Below are 22,012 nucleotides of genomic sequence, written 5' to 3' on the forward strand. Positions count from 1 at the left end.
GTAATGTTAGTGCAGTGAATAAAGTAAGTAGAGTTAGAGTTCAAACTCCACTAGACCTGCTTGTACCTTGTAGATATAAAAATAAGACAAATAAAATAAAGAGAAGATTTGCAAGATCTCAAGGTCTCAAGTATCATAGTGTTGAGTAAGTTAGCACATATAAAATAAACTACAAACTTAAAAACAAAAGAAGCCAAAACATAAGAGGCACACAAAAATTTTCATAGAGGTTTGGCCAGCCCTACTTGTGTCCTCTACTTCATACCACCATTGAGGATTTTCACTAATAGACTTGACTTTTCGAACACCAACCAAGCCTTTACAACCAACAAGACTTCATAAGTGCCTACGATACCTTTCATAATTGGACTTTCATTGGGTGCCAACAAAACCTAAACCAACAAGGTTTCTAGGTGCCTACAAATCCTTGTAAGCCTTAAAAAAGGTGCCAATAAGACCTTAATGGTGTTCAACAACTTGAATACTTACCTGCTCAAGGATCTTCCACCAATAAGCACATGAGCAAGTTTACAATGCAAGAACAAACCTCTTAAATATGTAGGTATAAACAATTATCATTCAAACTAATCAGTTGCTAGAGAATACTCATATGCTCAAATTAGGGAGAAAGATCCCAATAGATGGGTGAGAACGAGCTTAAAGGCTTCTCAACTAAGTTAACTATAAACTAAATGAAGCTCAAGATCTCCTCCAAAAACACTCTAGCTCTAGTTTGCTCTCTTTGAAATACAACTATATACAATATGTAAAAGTGAAATCATATTTTGTTTTTCACAAGCTTTGATTCAATGAGAATTTAAAAGCAAGTGATCGTCATTTAACCATTAAAAGGATTTTACCTCTTTAGGAAACAATTCAAATTTCTTCTAACTCATTGGAAGGCTTTTTAGATTTATTAGTAGTTATTGGAGCATCCCCAATTCCACATGGTCAAGTTTATTCAATGTAGACAACTACACTCTTTTGATAGTTGTCTACAACAAGAAGGGAGGAATCTTTTTTCTCCTACAGTCGACTAGTTCCACTATATAAGTTAAATGGCAAGCTTGTGAACTCAATCAATTTAAGAAGTCAACACATGTTTACTAAGTTGTTGATACATCTTCTCAAACTAGGAAAATTCCATGCCTCAACTATCACAATTAGTTGTGTTGGAAGAATTGGAAACTTGATTAGAACCTATTACAGTTCTTAGCTGAATTAAAAAGAAAATCAGCCCAACTTGAGAATTAGTTTCTTGGTATTTTGAAAATTAAATTTTCAGGTCAATGTTGCACAGAACCAGATTAGATTTGAAACTCAAATTAAATAATGATTGTACCTGATATAGAATCCATAGAATTAAGCTCTCAGAGTGGTAGTTCATGCCTAATATCAGACCTAAATCAACCTCTAGATGAAGATGGCACTGGTGTATGTAAAACCAATTCAGCAATGTAGTTTCTACAAAACTAAGCTCCAACCTTCTTGGAACCAATGTAGATGTGTGAACCTTGATTCCTCTAAAGTTTTTCTTCAAAATTTCAGCAAAAGATTGAAGAGAATCAACCCCCACTATGGCTGGTTTGAACTAGGGTTTTGATGCAAAGGAATGAGAAAAAGAGAGTAAAAAAGTGGGGAGAATAGAATGGTTCACCCCTTCCCTCTAATCCTATTATATAGAACACTCTTCTAATCCTATTAGGAGCTAATCCAAATTAATTTGGATTAGGGCTTATCCATGTTTAGATATGGACATTATATTCTTAAGAGAATCATTGCTCCATAACCATATCCATATCCATATTTGATCCATGTCAACTTAAGTTGTCATGTGACTATTCAACTAATTAAGACCCTTTTTTTTTAATGGTTCACTTCTATAGGCATTGCATGGTGTGGGACCCACAAAGGTCTCACATAAGTCTACAAGGGTTTGGCCCTACCCCTAGAAAGGGGTAGGCTGAATTCACTGCCTAAGTGATGTAGAACAAAAATGAAACACGTGAGAAAAGCTTCAAAGAAAAGAGTAGAAGTCGAATTTTAAGAAGAAGAATTTTTCACTAAACAATTAAGATAAAATTGATAACAAGAGAACTACCCATAGCCTTCCCCTAACTAATCTTTATATAGGCATACACCCTTATGTCTCTTAATCCTAATCTAGAAACACTCCAAAATAGAATCCTACTAAAATCCTTCAAAAGGAAAGTCATAATTGAATATAAATTTGAAATAATGTTATATTGGTAAAGACGAATTAAGATGGAAACTCTGAGATGACACCAAGTTGGTAAAAACGTATTAAGATAGAATTCTCGTGATGATGTTATATCGGTAAATTTTTACTAAGATGGGCGAGCAGCGTCATTTCTGCTTCTTATGTGTCTTGGAACGGTCTCAACTTGCATAGAACTCATTGGCCTTCTCTTGTACTACATCACTAAGGATGGTAAACCCCTAAACCAATCAACTTGGGCTCAACTTAGGCCTAACATTTAAACAAAAATGATCCTTAGATTTAGCTACCTTATGAAGACTCAAGGGTAATGGACTTATGTAAGATGAATCCCATCGAGTTATCATCCCTATAATGGTTTGTTTCCCTTAACCTCTCAGTCCATAACCATTAAATACTGCTCATAGGGAATGACCTCTTCCTTGAATGCAAAATGTAGTGTTACACTCTCTCCTCAAATTAATCGCAAGATTAAAACCATTTGCAAACATTTTTTTCTAAAAATAATGACATAATATATAAGTTCATTTTGCAACTAATATTTCAAATACCTTGATATTCACTTTGTCTAACAACGGAGCTAATCCTATCACTAAGATCACCCACTTAGGTAATTTTCTAAACTTCTCCAACATACTCAGATACTTGACCATTAATGAATTTCTTTTGCCCGCATGTCAAAAACAACTCAATCCAAAACCTAATGCAATATCATAGTCAAGTCTAAGGTTAAGTGTAACATTCCAATTTTTTTCCATTTATCTCCAAGGTCTAAGGCACAATTGATAATTGGTCTAAGTTAGTATTTATCTAAAAAACCCACTATCTATGCTTGGGGTCCAATCCTAATGGTTAAGACAAGTTGCTCTAGTAATTTGACAACACATCAATGTCAGATTTGTTAGGATAAACTCTCCAAGTCTATCCAATAGTTGAAAACTTTTCTAAACTAACACAAGTATAATAAGTGTCCAGTTTAAGGAGTAATATAACCACACCAATTTGAATATGAAACAATAGTGTACTTATATATTACTCAAATATAAATGTTTGTGTACATCAATCTGATTGGAGATAAGAGCATACACTTTCTAACAACTCCCACTTGCACTTAAATTTAATTAGGCATAAACCTCAGTCACATGCTATCCACATGTTCCTCAAACACTTTTTATGTCAATGGCTTAGTTAATGGGTCTACCACATTTTCTAATAATGCCACCATTTGAATTTGGGTGTGTTCTCTACTAACAATCTCTTGTGTGATGTGATATTTCCTCTTGATGTGCTTTCACTTCAAGTGGGCTCTAGGCTCTTTAGCTTGAGCAATAGTTCTACTATTGTCACATAATAGTGGAATGGGCGATGTGTTAAATGGTACAACTTCTAATTCTTAGATGAATTTATTCATACGAACTACTTTCTTGGAAGTCTCACTTGCAAGTCAAATTTTATAGGTTTTAAACTTTTCATCAGGGCCCTTTTTTCTTTTATAGATCCACTTGTAACCAATTGTTTTTATACAAGGGTGATTCTATAAGAGTCTAGATCCTATTGGTGTTCATTGAGTCTATCTAAACTTTTTGCCATCTACACACTTTAAGGAGTCTATGCTTAATAATAGTTTTTGTAAAAGTTAAGGGATCTTCCTCATTATTCATTGTTTTCATCAAGTAACTTTCTTGATCATAACGAAAACAAACAGGATGTCCAAACATCAGAGTTGATCTTCTAAGTTGTGTATTGATATTTATAACTTAAAGGTTACCTCCCACTACCCCTATTCCCTCGAAATAATGGTGATTTCTTATGATGCAAATTACTTCTAATAATGGGAATTTCAACTAACAATGTTAATGCCCCTACACATCACTATGAATAATATCAAAAACAAAAGAACATTTTTTATTGCTTGCTTTAAAGGAATGGCTACAATACTTCTAAGTTGACAACCCTCACACTCTAAATTGGACAAATTAACAGACTTAAACATTTTTTGAAACAAAAAACACAAAGAAGCAAAAGACAAATGCCTTAACTGATTAAGCCAAAGCATAATCTAACCAATTAACTCTAACTCATTGTTCTCGCTGACATAATAACTCTAATGACTAGGAAACTCATCCCATTCACCTCACAACCATTCCCAATCGTCATCTTTGATTCCAAATCGTACAAAACACAATGACTAGGAGAAAAAAATCACTAAATAGTTCAAGTTCTTTTTCAAACTACTAACACATAAAATATTAGTGTTCAATCTAGGAACATGAAGAATAGAAGGTTGGGTAATTGTATCAGTTATCTTAATAGACCCTTTCATAGCAATGGAAACATGTGATCCATTAGATGTGGAAACTCTATCTCTACTGGAGCAAAGGTGGTATGAAGAGAAGATGGTGGAAATATTGGTCATATGTTCTAAGGCTCCCGAGTCTATAATCCAAGGAGGTCCCCATTTACTTGTAGTGGATGCATAATTGTAGTGGCAATGTGAACTACCTGTATATGCAAATGAAGTAGAATAGCTACCTCCTGATTCACCTGCACCTTTTTATGCACCTGATAATGAGTTGGAATTGGATATATCCCTCTGATTTAAAAACTACCCATGTCTCTCCAATTTGACCCTCACTGCAACTATTATAACAGACACTAGAGAAGTGTCATCTTGATATAAGGTGTGGGTAAAGCCTCTAATAGGTATTTCTAGTATGCTTAGGTTTCTTGCAATAGTCGCAAATTAGATCCTTCTTGTCTTCCTTCTTCAGTTCATTTCCACCCTTATCCTCACTCGCCTTAGGCTTCACTATGCTAATCGTAACTAACTACTCAAGGCCCTGATTCCTCATCATCACATTCATCTTACTTTTTTCTCCAGACATAAAGGCATATGCCTAAAAGAAATTGATGCATCTTTGCTAGAAACTCAAATACCTTATTTGGGGTTAAGTCTTGTTAGAAACTCAAATACCTTATTCTTTTCTACCAGCTTCTAATAAGTTGATGCATCTTTGCAACTTTCCCAAACCATAGTCTCAAAATGATCTACCTCCTATTTCATAAGGTATTAATGGTTGAAAAATAAATTGCAACAAACTTATATCCCTACCTAGTAGCAATCACCTGGTTTCTCAATTGGTAGGCTCTAGCAACATTCTTATTCTGTGAATAAGTTTCTGCTACTCCATCCCAAATCTCCTTATCTATATTAGCCCATAGAAAGTTATTACTAATTATATGGGATACTATGGAATTGCACAACCAAGTCATTACCATATATTTCTCCTATACTCACCGAGAGTAGTTAGTCTCAGGCTTCTTTTTTTCACTAGTGATATACCCCAATTTTCCATGAACTTCAATGGCTGTATTTGCAGTTTGTGACCATTCTAACTAGTTTATACCATCCAACTTGATTGTAGTGATGGTCCCAACCTCAAAGAGATCACCAACACCTCCTCCACCTAGTCCCATTTCACCTACAAATTTGTTTTAAACTCCACAACCCTCCATAACTCTAAGAACTTATTATGAAATCAATTTGAGATGAAAAGAAAGGGTTTTATCTCCTTTAGAAACCTCTAACACCTTCCTAATACCTTAGAAGCCCCTTCCTCCAAAGATCCCCTTCTTCGTGAGAGTAGGAGAAGAAACAGAAGAGGTTGTCACTCCCTCCAAGGGTCCCCAAAAAGCTGGAACTTGAACCACCCTCTTCAAAAAACCTCAAGAAACCCTAGAAACCAAAGTGCCACTTCCAAGGTCAAAATTGAAAAGTTCTACTAAATCAAGACTTTTCCCCTTTCTTCAATTCTTCATGATTTTGGTGCTAAACCCTAGACTAGTTATAAGGGATTCCAATTCCACCAAAAACTGGGCTTACCTAAAGTCCTTGATCAACACTTTACCTCTTCATGCAGTCAACTAATCTAGGGCTGAATGATGGAACAAATCAAATAATCTTTAACGACCTTGCTCTAATACCAAGTAGAAAAGTGCAGAAGATCTGTTTTGATATAAAATTTGTGTAAGGAAGAGAAATAAAGAAAAGAGAAGGTTTGTGTAGAGAAGAAAAGAGGAGAAGGATTGAAGAGAATGGGTGAAGCCAAAATTAGGTTTGGCCACTCCTTTCATAAGTTTATATATTCACAAATAAAAGCAGAATACAAAGACAAGTATGCCCTTAGTAAGTCAACTACTTATAAAAACTAACACTCTTAACTTAAACATAAACTAATGGGCCTTGGGCCGAATAATTCTCTAAACCAAAATTAATAACAATTTATAAAGAACATAGGAACTCACCCTATGTGAAATCATCTTGAATGAATAAGGAATTTGATTGCCACTACTCTCCATCCATTCAACCATTGAATCCACCGTAAAGCAATAATAAATAATGGAAGAAATAATATAAAAAATATTAAGATCATTGGCCCAATCAAGAGAAAACCAAATTCTCAAAAACTAGTGAAAAATTGCTCAAATCGCCTAGACTAGTTCTAGCTGATTTGATCGATGCAAGAATCAAATTGGATTGCATCTAATGCTAGACCAAAACCTAGTGCTCATATACTACTGTTGGTAGGATTGTAAATTACCTAAAATTGTTTAACCATGCTAGGTTTTCTAGGGTAAAATTCAATTCTTTTAATAGTCCAACAAATAGAGAACCAAAACCAAAATTCTAATTAGAGAAGCCAATTTCTCTTAGACTTGGGGACTTAGGAGCTAAAAATCAAATCTCCGACATTAACTAGGAGTTAAAAAAATAACTCATCTTAAAATTTTATACCATATGAATAATCAATTAATACAATAAAAATATAAAATGATTAAATAAAATTGAAAAAAATGCTTTAACAAAATAGAAAATAAAAATTTGCAATGAAGTTGAAAAAAAATTTAAAATTAACTTATAAGGTACAAATAAAATTGATAAAATATCAAATCATAAATCTAAAAATTTTCTTCAAATCCCACTAAGTGGTGATGCTTTGGATGATTTGTCATGTCTTCCTTTATCTTGCAGTCTATCTTCTACATCAAATCAATCTTTAAGACAAATGCACATCTCTAATATTTCATCACGTGCCACAATAACAAGAATAGGATATATAATTATTTTCCTATGCTTTCCACCAAGCTAAAATATCAAATTTTCCTATGTTGGACATCTAATAGTTTTATAAATGTCTTTTCAAATGGTTGTGCCAACATTACTTTGATAGAAAAAAAAATCATGTTTTACATTTATTGCAAACTGCTCTCATGCTATTTTCCGCTACATCCTTTATGGTAAAATAATTTCAAAGATCACTGGTTTTCTTTCTTGGTACCCTAAAATTATTAAGGTCAGCACCAATTTGGGTTTGAAAAGAGAAATTAGCCATTTTAATAAATATTAAAATCTTATAAAAATCCAACTAACCCGATAATTGCACTTGGATCCTTGGAGTTCAGTCTACTACTTCGGTCTTTCAATTTGAATGCAAAGCTTTTAAGTCTCTAAAATTTCCAACTTCAACTTGAGACACTCGATTAGGCCTCCATGTTGAGAGTAGAATAGTATGACATGAGAGTATGAGAATGAGAGATTGTATTTGATTGTTGTTGTGAATCTTTGGTGAAAATGGGTAAGGATTAGGGTATTTATAGGGGTTAAAAATAAATGAGTTAACCAAAATACCCTCCTAAACTAGTTTTTTGAGTTATTTAAAGGGGTATTGTGGTTATTTATATGTTTATTTATCACTTTACATGAAATGCCCCCCTTTAAACTAGTTGTTTGTAGTTTTTGGCATTTTAGCTATTTTATTTCACCCCCTTTAGTAAAATACACAAATTAATGCCCCCCAAATATTTATTTATAATTGTTGGAGTATTTTTATAAAATGCTCGGGCCATGCTAGGCCATGAGGTGTGTCGTGCTTAGGGGTGGCAACGAGCCAAGCTTTTCACGAGCTGCTCGAGCTTGGCTCGACTCAGTTGAAACCGAGCTCGAGCTCGAGCCTATTAGAGCTCGACTCGTGAGGCTTGCGAGCCAGCTCAAATATATATATATATATATGTATATATATATATATAATATTATATAGTATAATAATCATATATATAATAAAATTATAGAAAATAATATATATATAATAAAAATATTATAATTCTTAATTTTTTAAATATCAAATAAAAAATATATATATATATATATTTTTTTATAAAATATTTTTCTTAAAATCGAGCTCGAGTCGAGCCGAACTCGAGCTCGAGCCTTGTAGAATAGTCTCGAGCCATGCTTGAGGTTGGTACTATTCGTCTCTGCTCGGCTCGAATCAACCCCCAGTCATGCTTGTACCAAGTCAATAGCCATGTTAGCACAAGCCCACATGGGCTGCAAACTATGTTGTGCCGTAGACCAAAAGCCCTCAGCTCAACCCAGCCTAGGGGGTCGTGTTGTGCCTAGCATAGACTATCACTATAGCTGCCTAAGCCGTGTTGGGTCGTGCCGGGGACCAATTTTACACCTCAATGTATGGTAGAGTGTAGATAAAATTTTTGCTTGCAAACTTGCTCCTCTCTCTCTCTCCCCAAAATGAGAAGCTTAATTAACAGTGTTTTCTTTTCTTTTTTTTTCTCTAGTTACTTTTATATTTTAGTTGTGATGATGTCCATTATAGTGTGACATGTTATTTAAATCATTTTAGCACATGATTTTTGGTTCCTCGTCTATTCCAACTATGGAAACTACAGCCTGTAGGTTCTTAGAAATGGCATAGAGTTGAATAAGCATTGCTCTTTGTGTGATTGATGCTCCAATAACTAGTAAGGGAAGGATGATAACCTTGGGTATGTGAAAACATGTTGTCGAATGATTTAAAATTCGGTGTATTTGATTACTTTTTCCCTTTCTTTAATAGTGCTCATACAACATATACATTTCCAATGGCTTTAACTAAGGCCAGTGAGAGAATTCACTCCCCTATTCTTTTGGATCACCATGTGCTATGTCCCACATGTAACTTTCTTTAAAGAAAAACAATTGTCCTTGTTATTTAGGATACAATTTTTCTATACTTCATTTGATTCTTCCTATATTTTTCAATGGGTTATAGCCAAGGATCAACGTATGGGTATCAAGTATCGCATTGGACAACCCAGATACAAATATTAGATATGAATACACTTTAAAAACACATGGATACAAATGAAAGATATAGAAACGCTTAGATAGATAAATGCATACATATCACATAAATACATTAATAATATTAAATCTAAAGATGAGTTATCTATGAATAAAGTTTAAACACATGACAAAGACTTTAGAACATGTACACATCATGCAATAATTATCACTTTTCAGTTTTATTAACTTTTCAGGGAAAATTATTTATTTAGTAAATTTATATAAATAATACCTCCATTTCTCAAATAATAAATATTTTTCATTTTTAACAGATAATTGTAAAATAAAGCATATTAACCATTTAAGGTAGATAAAATAATTTAGTTTTATAATTTTCATTTTTTATGAAATTTTTAGAAGAAAAATAAATATTAAATTATTTATATCAGATTTTATGGTAATAATTTTCTATTTTTATTAATTTTTTGGGAAATTTATTTATATATATTTATATAAACAAAGATTATTTTTTAAATAATAATATTTTACATATAAATCATTTTTAGGTAGATAAAATAAATTATTTTTATTTTTTTAGTATTTATTAAAATTTTAAGGAAAAATAAATCTTAAATTATTTATTTCAGTTTTTATTATTATAACTCTATTTCAATTTTATAATTATAATTTTCAGTTTTTATTAAAGTCCAAGAATAGTCAACATTAAATTCGTTAACCCAAACACCAATGTGCTTTTGAGACCTGGCATTCAATTTTTCAAACAATAGTATTTAACAAGAGGGTATTTTCCACTTTCAAATAGAAGTTTTTTTTTTTTTTCCTTCGGACATGTCTCTATCTATTCTCAAAAAAGTGAAATTAGTTAACTTCACTATTAGAAAAGTGTTAACTTTAAATACATGGCTAACTATAAGAAGAAAAAAAATATCCACTATAAGTTAACTTTAAACACATGGCTACTTATAAAAAAGGTATCCACTCTATCTTTGTAATTCAATTTCCTAATTCAAATAGAAGATTCATTACAAAAATTTAATTATCTATACTATATAGAATGGATACTTTTGGCATCAAGTATATTTATATCTCTATATATATAGCAATGTGGTCCACTTAACCATGCCTCTCCTTGCTCCAAACCCCCCATGCTACCCTCCTTAATTCTCTCTCCCTCTCCTTCCCACCATTCCTATTAAGACATGTCCGCACCCTCTATCTCCATTTATTAATTTGCTCTCTCTCCATTACTAACTCTCTATACCCACACAACCACTCTCCTTAATTAGCTCAACTCATCTCTCTCTCTCTCTCCCTCAAAGCATTCCTATTGACACATCTCCTTAAAAACATCCCTAAAATCTCTCTCCTAAAACCTCTCCATACTCCTAATTTATTGCTCTTAAAACTCTCATTCTCCCTATCTTACTCTTTCTAATCCAATTTTTCAATTATTTAATAAACCTTTCCATTTCTTAATTCCTAAAACTTCTCTCACAACTAACTTTTTTTATACTCTTAACTAATTCCCACTTCCCCACTTCTAACTAAAGTGATGTGGTTTATTTTGAATCTGGTATGGTTCTATTTTCATTAATCCGACCCGACCTATTTACTTTGAATGCTATATTACCTACTGTTTATAATTAATAATTTATTTCTATTTTATTATAATCCATACCAAAATGAATTAATTATTTTTAAGATTAATTAAAAATACCAAAATTCACTTAAAAGCTATTATTTATATCCATGATTTATTAAAAATTACCAAATAAATTATTGTTTTTAGTAATTAATATTACTGAATATTATTGTTAATAATAGTGATATTTTTACAAATTAAGAATTATTAATTTTATTAATTCATAATTAAGAATTATTAACTATAATTATAAATTTATTAATATTTTTAAATATTAATTATAAAATTTAAAATTAATCATTAACTATCTATATGCGAATAATTAAAAAACCATAAAATATTACTTCTTCTAGTAATTAATATTATTGTTAATAACTATAAATTGAAATTTGTGCAATGCATGATTTTTGTTAAAAAATTTTGAGGCAAAAGGAGCTAGGGGAGTAGCTTAGGTTGGGTGGGCCTCACCCGAGCCTGACCTAGTTCAACCAAAGCTTTTGCATAAGTTGGGCTTGAGTTTTCGAACTTCTAGTTGAGTTTAGGCCAAAAAAGTCAAGGCTAATCTAATCTCAAGTTGGGCTTTGGTTGAGACCTTAGGTAGTTCAAGTGCAATCCGGCCCAATTTGATCTCGTGCCAACATTTTATGATATACATATCTATGTATTATCAATATGTTCTACTTGGAAATTGCGCTATAAAGTTCAATATGCCTAAGCCCAAGTCCAGCCCAAGATGTTAGGTTAAGCTTGGGGTTGGGCCTGAGTTAGTAAATTATCAGTAATTATTGCCATTCTATTTTTGTTATATATTAGTAAATTATCAGTAATCATTGAAAATTACAAGTAACTTTTCTCTTACCAACTTAGCCTTAATCCGAGCTTTAACCCAACATCTTGGGTTGGGCTTAGGATTGGATGTGTTGAGCTTTGTTGCACAATTTCTTTGTAGAATATATTGATAATATATAGATATGTATATCACAAAATGTTGGGTGGGCACAAAATGGTCGAATCAGGCTCGAGTTACCTAAGGCCCCAACCCAAGCCCGACCTTAATTTAAGTTAGGCTTGAGTTTTTTGGCCTAAGCCCAACTTGAAGTTCAAAAACTCAAGCCCAACGTATGCAAAATCTTTGGTTGAATTTGGGTTAATCCTACCTAAGCTGCACTCGTAACTCCTCTTAATTTGCCTATTTTTTTTTAACAAAGTCCATGCATCTAACAGGTCCCCATTATATAATGGATACTTGCCTTGATTTGCACTATCCAAATACCATATTTCATAGACGTAATCTTACACCATTGTTGAATGAATAGACACCAACCCCATTCGGTCCCTTTGGAAACATACACCATGGTTCTTAAAGTGTGCTTCCTAGCCATGATCATTGTTTTTGGTCGCATATGTGGGTCTCTTGTTTAGTTATTAAAACTGAGTAAATTGGGCGGTTATTGAGTAATTTTCTTTTCTTTTAAAGTCTCAAAAGAGAGTTTCAATTTCCTTGGTAAAAAGGACTCATAATTGAAAACTTGGCAATTTGTTTTTCTTTAATAGCTCAAAAATTTATTTTTTTTCCTCCAAAATTTTGCTATTGATTAAATAACTGAACATTGTGGCATGGATCGGCTGCACAAAAAACACTGAGCACATGCTATGCACAGGACACTACAGCTGCAGATTGGGAAAATCTCCCCATGAATGACAAATACAGGAGAAAAAACTGAATTTAAATAACGTGCATGGCATAGAATACAAGGTATGTGAAAGTAAACTCTTCATATTCTTTTTCTGTTCTCATATTAATATTGGCTTTTATCTTTTTTAAGGAAATAAACAAGCAGAATCCCTGATATTAAAACTTAAACAAACAATTTCATTAGTTGGACCATTAATTTTCAACTAAATAGTTAAACTAGGCTCCTGTTTCAGCAAACTCTGGAGCCAATTTGATCTAAATGGGTAGATCTGCAAACTTTTCTCTGTACATTCAAGAATATGTGTTGGTGTTCTTAAGATCAACTACAAACTTTGGAATAATTGATCCTAATAATGTTTGCATGAGATTTGCTTTGAAGATACCTTACAGTTCTGGTAAAAATGGGCTAGGCTCTGAACTCGTGTCTGAAGAGGCTAATGTGTTTGCTTGGATATTATGGCCTAGTTTGTTTAAAATATAATTTGATATGCACCGGTGTTGAATGCAAATTTTGATTGATTTTTGTTTTAAATTTTATTTCGTTTTGTATGTTTGTAGTACACTAAGTAAAATAAAACCTGAAGCAAAGTAAAATCTGTACTAAAGGTAAATAAGAATTTCTGGTTTCTACACCAATGCAGATGTTCTAGTGCAATTGGAATTTCATAGCAAACAAATGAAGCCTATTTGGGGCTCTATAACATGCCATCTGTATCAGGACCCACTATTCAACAGTTCTCACCTATAAGGATAAGAGATTAACTGGAATTCATATTTGCTCCTCACAGAGCGCGCCTCGCACCAACCTCACCGTGCATTGCAGCTGAAAATCTTCCCATGAATGATGACATCAAGTACGACAGATGTTCTCAATGCAAGGCTACACTGTGCCTGTGAGGTTGGTATTAAGCGTGCTCTGTGAGGAGCAGACCCATCTCGATTAACTGGGCCAAAAGTCAGTTTAAATTCTTGTCCAAAATGTGGGTCTATCTATAATGGCAAAAGCTTCTGTTGGAATTTTTTCACTTTCAACCTTTACTAGGAACTATGTGGCTGTCATAGAATAATATATCAACTGGTTAAACACAAAAACATAATTTAAAGTGGCAAGAAGGAAAACAAAGTTCAAGTTACCCACAGACTACAAAGACTAACTCCTTTTCCTTCTAACTTGGGACTTTGCATCTGTTAGCTGCTTCACCACGTCTCTCATGGTGGGTCTCTCACTTGGCTGCTGTGCTGTACATTTCAGTGCTACCAACAGCACATTTGCTGCTTCCTCTAGGACAGAGGAATCCAAGAATTCTTCAATGAGGCTTGGATCCGCAATCCTATTGAGGGACTCGGTTGTACTCCAAATTGAGCTTACCCAATGGACAATGCCTGTGTCCTTGGGAAATGAAGGATCCAAGGCCTTCTTTCTGGTTATTAGTTCAAGCAAAACCACACCATAGCTGTAGACATCGGATTCCTTGCTTTTTGCCACTCTATATGCAATCTCTGTTACAAACCAGAGTCAATGAAAATTTTACAAATAATTTCAAGATAAAAAGGCTGAAAAATTAAGGTGAAGAAAGTGAAATGCCAGAGAGCATGAAAAGGAATAAAAAGGATAAGAAAAAGAAATAAAGCTAATATCCAAAGGGCAGACCTGGTGCTATATATCCAATGGTGCCTGCTACTGTGATGGACTGATCTAAGGCAGAAGAATCTAGAAGTTTGGCAATGCCAAAATCAGAGATATGAGGCTCCATCTCCATGTCCAGTAGTATGTTATTTGGTTTGATATCTCGGTGAACAATAGCAGGATCGCAGTCATCATGAAGATAAGTTAATCCATGGGCAATTCCCAGTGCTATCTTGAAACGCACTTCCCACTTGAGAACTGGAGGTGGTTTTATCTCATGCAGAACATCATGGAGGCTTCCATTCTCCATGTACTTGTACAAGATCAATCCGTAGTCATTCCTCAACCAGAAAACTTCCAATTTCACCAGATTTCGGTGTCTGATCTTCCCAGCAGTCTGGATTTCCCTAATCATGCTCCCACTTGCACCTTTATGGTGTGAAAATGCAAGTTTCTTTACAGCATACAATTTCTCTGGACCCAATACTACTTTGTAAACAGTCCCATGGGCTCCTCTGCCAATGATAAATCTTTCATTCAGATTATCAGTGGCCTCCATCACTTCATTCAGTAAGAAAGTTGAAGCTTCACAAAAAGAACTTTCAACTTCTGGTTTTGATCTTCTAGACATGAAAAATACATAACTTAACAGGAGAATCACTAGAACACAGAATAGTGATGATCCAAGAGCTATCAATGCAATCTTTACTCTAAAGCTTTTCTGATCACCAGACCGATGATTACAAGTGCTGTTCATACTGCAACTTGAGCCATCCCCAAGAAGACAAGGAACACAGATTCCTGGGTTCCCCAGGAATGATGAAGGAGAGGACTTTAGCAACTTAATTAATGTATTTGGTACAGGACCAGTGAAGAGATTATATGAAACATTTACACCCGTCAATGACTCAAGTGCACCAAGAACTTCCAAGCTTCCTGAAAGATTGTTGTGAGATATATCCAAGCATACAATCTTATTCAACTTCCCAATCCCTGATGGAAGTTCCCCCATCAGTCCATTATCACTGAGGTTCAAAGCAATGACTAGGTTCTGCAACAATCCAATTGTTGAAGGGATTTCACCCCCAAGAAGATTTCCTCCAAGTTGCAGCTCTAGAAGATTTTTAAATTCTGACAAGAAATCTGGAATACCCCCATTGAACTTATTCTCTCTCAGTACCAAATTGGATAATTGAGTTAAGCTTCTTAGACTTGAAGGAATTGAACCATTTAATGAGTTAAACCCCAGGTCCATCTCCGATAAGTTCTTACAGTTTGAGATCTGTGGAGGCAATGGACCTAAAAGATTGTTATGAGACAAATTTAACCGCTCTAGGTTCGCAAGGTTTCCCAGTTCTTGAGGTATAAACCCTGTAAGTTCATTCATGGACAAATTAATTGTTCCAAGATTGGTACAGTTCCCCAAGCTTGAAGGAATTGTTCCATTTATTTTATTTCCACAAATGTTCATGAACAAGAGGTTTGAGTTTTGCACAAAATCAGGAAGGGGGCCAGTAAGATTGTTTTTCTTAAGAATCAGTCTTCTCAAGGACGAGCAACGCCCAACATCTGAAGGTATGTTACCTTCAAATTGATTTAGGCCCATATTCAAAACTCTCAATCGTTTTCCAAAGCAGAGGTTTGGCGGGATTTCACCAGAGAACCTATTGTTAGTCAATTCCAACTGCACCAAGCTACTATTGATTCCCAACCCTTGGGGTATGACTCCAGAAAAATGGTTGCTGAACAAAGATATGTTTTCCAGTTGTTGGAGCTCAGTAATCTCTAAAGGTAATTCCCCAGATAAATTGTTCTGATAAACCATGATGTATTTAAGTGTTGGAATCTTCCAAATGCTTGTTGGAATCTCTCCAGTCAATTGATTGGAAAACAACTCAAGGTCCTCTAAATAGCTCAATGATCCCAACTCACTCGGGATTTGACCCTGTAGTTGGTTGGTATACAACAGTAACACCTTCAAGGATTTACAGCTCCCAATCTCAGGTGGTATTTCTCCAGACAAATTGTTTTGATTAAGGTAAAGTATCTCAAGTTTAGTAAGTAAACCAAAGGAAGAAGGGATCTTACCTGTTAAGCTATTGTTAAGAGCTGCAAAACAATTCAAGCTACTGCAATTGCCCAGACCTGCTGGAATTTCTCCAATAAAACGGTTGGTAGACAAAACCAACTTCTGTAAATTCTTGCATCTTCCTGAACCCAATGTAATCCTGCCCTCGAGTCTGTTCGAACTGACATCCAAGACGGTAAGTAGCTCAAGATTGTTTAGGCTCTCAGGCAAAAAACCAACCAACTGGTTGTCAGTAAGATAGAGTTCTTGCAATTTAGTACAATTCCCAATAGATTCTGGTATGCTACCCGATAATTGATTACCAAAGACCCACAAAGAAACAAGTTCAGTCATGTTCCCTACATTCGACGGGATAGAACCTGTGAATCCATTATTCTGCAGGTAAATCGTATCCAAGTGTGGAATCTGAAACAAGGCTTCTGGTATCTTTCCACTCAAGAAATTATCAAAAAGCATTAAATACCACAAGTTCCTCAAGTTTGCTAAATACCCAAGCGCTTCACCACTGAAACCATTCGCAGATAAGTCCAAGTATTCGACAAGACTACAATTCGACAGCTCCGGCGGTATCAAACCTGAGATATTGTTAGTGTCCAGGTCAATCGTCTTGAGCGATCTCAACTGGCCAATCTCCGGTCTTAGTGAACCAGAAACCCCAATACCCGACAAGTTCAGAGTGATTACATTCTGTTTGAGCTCATCACACTCAATTCCTTGCCAGTTACAAGGCGTGGAATCGTTCGAATTCCAGCTCGATATAATTGAAGGTGGTACTGTCAAACCTTTCAGAAGTGAAAGCAGAGCTTCTCCATCGGAGCTCAACCCAGAACCGTTACGAACCCAAACAAAAAGAAAGAACAAGTGCAAGCACAAGAAGTCTCTGAGAACACTACCCATTACACCAGAATCAATCAAAAGCACCAAACTTGGGTTATGAATATGGCGGTATGCTCACCTTTAATGAACCAGTCTTGCGAAAAAGCAAGAAATCTGTTTCTGTTGCCTTTATTTGTACACCTTGAACCTGTTATGATAAGAGCTGACAGCTTCGACATTTCTAAGCGGTTTCCCTGTGTTCATACCTAGTCTAGTGTAGTAGTGCTCTTGCCTCCTGCTCTCTGCACGCGTTGCTGCCGCCCTGCTATTTGTTTTTGCTCTTTTATTTTTCTCAAGAGTCCTACTAGCTTTGAAAGATGCAGGCTTCTTTTGACATATCTGAGACCCTCTGTCCTGTCTTTGCCCAATTCAAAAGTTAACCCTTCGTCCTCAGTCCTCGCTTTGTTTTCTTCTGGAATGAATACCGGCAGTCACCTTCTGTGAATTTAGTGTTCACACTGACTTTTTTGAAAATCCAACTCTAAATTTCCCTTGTTGGGCATGGTATTCTGGAATGAATACCGGCAGTCACCTTCGTCCTCAGTCAACTGTCAATGCATGAATAGAAATGACTTTAAACTTTTATGAAATGAGTTGAAAAAGAACTTTTTTTTTCTGAAAAAAGAACATTTTCTTGAAAAGCACTTTAAAAAAAAGGGATTATAGGCAACTTTTGGGTCTAATACCAATAAACTAATACTTTTATTTAAATTTCAAAAATAGGTTAACTTTTTAAAAATAATAGCAATTAAGGGCAAAAATACCGTTCATCTTCTTCCTCTTGCAATTGAGTCATTAGCGCCACTGCCCACCACCGCCTCCGGCAAACTCTGGCAATGCCTCCTCCTATCTCCGGCAACGTTGCCGGAGGCGGGCAGAGGCAAAGGCGGCGGTGACGGCGCTGGTGGTCATTCCTCTGCCCAATGCCGCCACCACCGCCTCTGCCTCTGCCCACCTCCGGCAACATTGCCGGAATTTGCCAAAGGTGGTGGCACTGATGATTCAATTGCAAGAGGAAGATGATAAGCAATGTTTTTTCTCTTAATTACTATTATTTTTAAAAAGTTAGCCTATTTTTGAAATTTAAATAAAAGTATTACTTTTATTGATATTATGGCCCAAAAGATGCCTTTATCTGTTATAATCCAAAAAAAAAGAACTTTTATAAAACTTAAACCTATATCTTAAACATATTGTTACCTACTAATAATATTAATTTTATTGTGCTTAAGCATAAAAGTAAATGCTTAAATATTATATCCGATCACATAGAGGTAGATTATATTCAGTCCACTTATAAATGGATTAGGTTCAGATTGCCTTATAATCAAATTGGACGAATTGAATCCAAAATGGATGTCATTTAAAGCCTTAGATTGCTATAGTGATCAAACACTATTTGATATACTCACGCTGAAATGATTCATCAATAAGCCCATAAAAGCAACACTTTGTTGTTCTTTGTTGTTCATCTCAAGCCTTGGCCACCATTTCAAGAGTTGTGATGGATGTAGGAGAAGACAGCCCATGAAATATCATGAGCCAATTCTCGGGCTGCTTGAACTGAAAGCCCTGGAACAGCTTGGAATATTGTCCTTCAGAAGTAAATTTAATGATCAAGATAGTATTCACAGAATGTAGGATAAGAGAAACTGTGATTTAGTAGGCACACTTGTAAGTACTTAGGGTCTATTTAGTTCACAGTTGAATTGGATTCAAAATCTGTTGGAATCAGAATCAGAATGATCTGATTGGAATGAGAATTGGCTAACCAAACATTTGGAATTGGAATGGTATTCTAATTTTGCCTAACCAAACAGTTGGAATTGAAATGAGAATGTCATTCTCATTCTAATTCCAGACCCCTATTCTTGCAACTAAACAGGCTCTTAGAAAATTTTTTATGCATATCCCATATCCAGTCTCCTAGGTTAAAACCAAATAGTTGGAATTGGAATGAAAATATCATTGCCATTCTGATTCCAGACCACTATTCCTGCAACCAAACAGGCCCTTGGTAAATTTTTTAAACATATCCCATATCAAGTCTCCTAGGTTAAAACTAGAGTATATTTTTTGAGATATTTGGTGAAATTCACCACTAATAACCCCCACTCCCCAAAGTTGGTGGTTGCAGGAATTGGCTCCTAGAGTATAACTGTAAGCCTGAATTGACTCTACCAATGACGACTGTTCTGCTTGAAACATCACTTACTGCTAACCGCTCACTAGTCACTAGGGTTGTGTTTGGTACCATAGTGGTTGAAGTGACAATATTTGTGTTGGGCTTCGATGTTTTGCACACAATTGAAGGTATAATTTTTTTAATATAATTTCACTCGCATCAATACTATTAGGATGGTGTTTGGTTTCATTGTTGTTTGTCTGAAAAAATGGTATCATTAATTTCAATGCCACATAGGCATTTCTCCTCTCCTTAAATGGAAATAGACCTAAGCACACCCTAGATGTTGCAAGATAACGGAATAAAGGAGGAAACACCAAAAGTGACTTGCAACTTGCAAGTAAACCTGAGTGATAATGTGAATTACACATAACTCCAACCAAACATGTCGGTTTAATAAAATCAAAGCATATATATATATATATATATATATATATACTTATGGAGGCACAAGTACAAATGTGAGACTTCAAACAACAATGACACTAAATACTCTTTAGATCAATCATGAAGGGATGATAGTATATATACACTACATTTGTTGTTATTGTTGCTAAAGTCATTCAGGCCCCATTTGGTTCACAGGAATAGGGGTCTAAAATCGGAATTGGGATGGGCTATTTCGATTATAACTGTTTGGTTGAGTGGAATTGGAATCCTATTCCCATTCCGGCTGGAATGGCAATCCCCCATTTCAGGGTATGGTCAATCCCTGCCTCTCTCTTCAGAATGAAATATCATTCCAGCTGATTCTAACTTCTATTCTCATTCCTGTCTGAATCAAATAGACTATAAGAGTAGACCATTCCGATTGCGGTTCCAAAGAATTTAGATTCCAATTCTGGCTGTGAACCAAAAGAACTCTCATTTTGGCAAATACTCCTAAAAATAAAATCTTTTAGGCAAAGTGGATCATGGGCATGTTACATGCATGGACATCCATCCTGTAGAGGATATTAATAAACCAATTAAGAAGAAAATGAAAAAGAAATTCTTTGAAAATTGGCTATTTCACCATAAAGAAAAAGCTTAAAAAGCTTCCACTCACCCTAAAAGAGGAGGGAATATAATCCTAACCAAGTCATGCTGCATGGTTGATCTTAAGCTTTCCTCTTGATAATTTATATAGATGCTGTGGCTATCAGCCTATCATCATTCTCCAAATGCCAAATGCATTATGAAATGCAAAGGTTTGATTTCCGATTGTGAGAAGTGGGAGAAGGAATATTCTAGCAGCGAAAAACAAACAAGCATTTAAAAACTGAGAACTAAGCTATCATCTCAATGGAGTACTTTAACTTGTTATCTGTTTTGTTTACTTTTTGTGGGCCCACTCCTTAAATGACTTCCTAAAAACCCTTTTTCACATTTTAATAGCTGTTTTAAACTGACTTGGAAATAGAACCACTTTTCCTTTTCGGTAGTGGGTCAAGTATTCAACCATTTGAATCGATCAAAGAATAAAAAATACTAAGAATATATAAATCTTCATATTAAATAAAACAAATGTGAGAAATGAGAATTATTTTATTACTGATAATGGATGGATAAAAATATAAAAATGGAATGAACCCACTGATTCAGTGAAATGGTTCAGCAATTCAACCAGTCAGGTAAACAAGTATTTTATTGAGGCTACGTATAATGCCCAAGCGATGGACCACCACTTGTTCGAATGCCTGATTAAAATTTAACATTGAAGTCACTTGGCAAGTGTTACTTTAACTGTTCTTTTGTCATCTAGCCTGTATACACATTGAACTCTCAGACAAATAAAAAAACACAGATACGGGTAGCTCTGTTCCATGAGGCAGTTCAGGGTGGTCGAATGACGATTAGAGTGGTAGAAATGGTGGGATGCTGTAGGAAATAGAAGAAGGAAGAAAAAAGAACTGAAAACTAGGGGGTTTTTAATGGATTCAAGTGGGAACGAAGAGGAGGGACTTGCCGCTGCAACTCCCCTGCTTTCGTCGGAGAAGACAATGGTAATGGCTCACCGGCGAAAAGGAAGATGGAAAGGGAAGCTGAGAGAATAGGAGGAAGATAAGGGAATCAGAGAACAAGAAAAAAAATGGAGGATGAAAAAAACAAAGCTCTAATTACCGTCGTTGTTTGGTGCTTTAGAATGTTGATGACGATGAATAGGACCATTATCAGAGCAGAAAAGTGGTGAGAAATAAAAAACTGATGAGAATGATGGGGGCGGATCTGAGGAAAAGGAAGAAAAAATGGGGACAGATCTGACAACGATGCATCCATCCGTTCCTCAGATCCGTGAAAAAGGAGAAAAAACTGGTGGCAAATTTGAGAACGATGCATCCCTTCTTCAGATTTGTTCATTAGCTGGGAACAAAATGGTGCAGATATGAGATTTATTCCTCATATCTGCTCCTCCAGATCGAAAAAAAAAAATGGTGGAAGATTGTACTCGCATCGTTGCCGATAGAAAATAGTACTGGTGATTGTTTAGATGTTGCGACGGCCAGAGGAGATTCAAGGAGGGAGTTTTACATC

The 22,012-nt window shown here is 35.0% G+C and overlaps 1 protein-coding gene across 1 annotated transcript; it reads right to left on the reverse strand.

Moving 5' to 3' along the window:
- Window positions 1-13,727: 13,727 nt before the first annotated feature.
- On the reverse strand, window positions 13,728-17,844 carry LOC104590064 (uncharacterized). The gene is made up of 2 exons (XM_010248584.3): window positions 14,373-17,844; window positions 13,728-14,221 (listed from the first exon to the last, which is right to left on the reverse strand). The coding sequence occupies exons 1-2, from the start codon at window positions 17,332-17,334 to the stop codon at window positions 13,872-13,874; spliced, it is 3,312 nt and encodes a 1,103-aa protein (XP_010246886.2). The 5' UTR covers window positions 17,335-17,844; the 3' UTR covers window positions 13,728-13,871.
- Between the last annotated feature and the right edge of the window lie 4,168 nt (window positions 17,845-22,012).

Source organism: Nelumbo nucifera, chromosome 8 (genome assembly GCF_055504915.1).
Source record: "Nelumbo nucifera cultivar China Antique chromosome 8, China Antique-T2T, whole genome shotgun sequence".
In the NCBI taxonomy this organism is placed as follows: domain Eukaryota; kingdom Viridiplantae; phylum Streptophyta; class Magnoliopsida; order Proteales; family Nelumbonaceae; genus Nelumbo; species Nelumbo nucifera.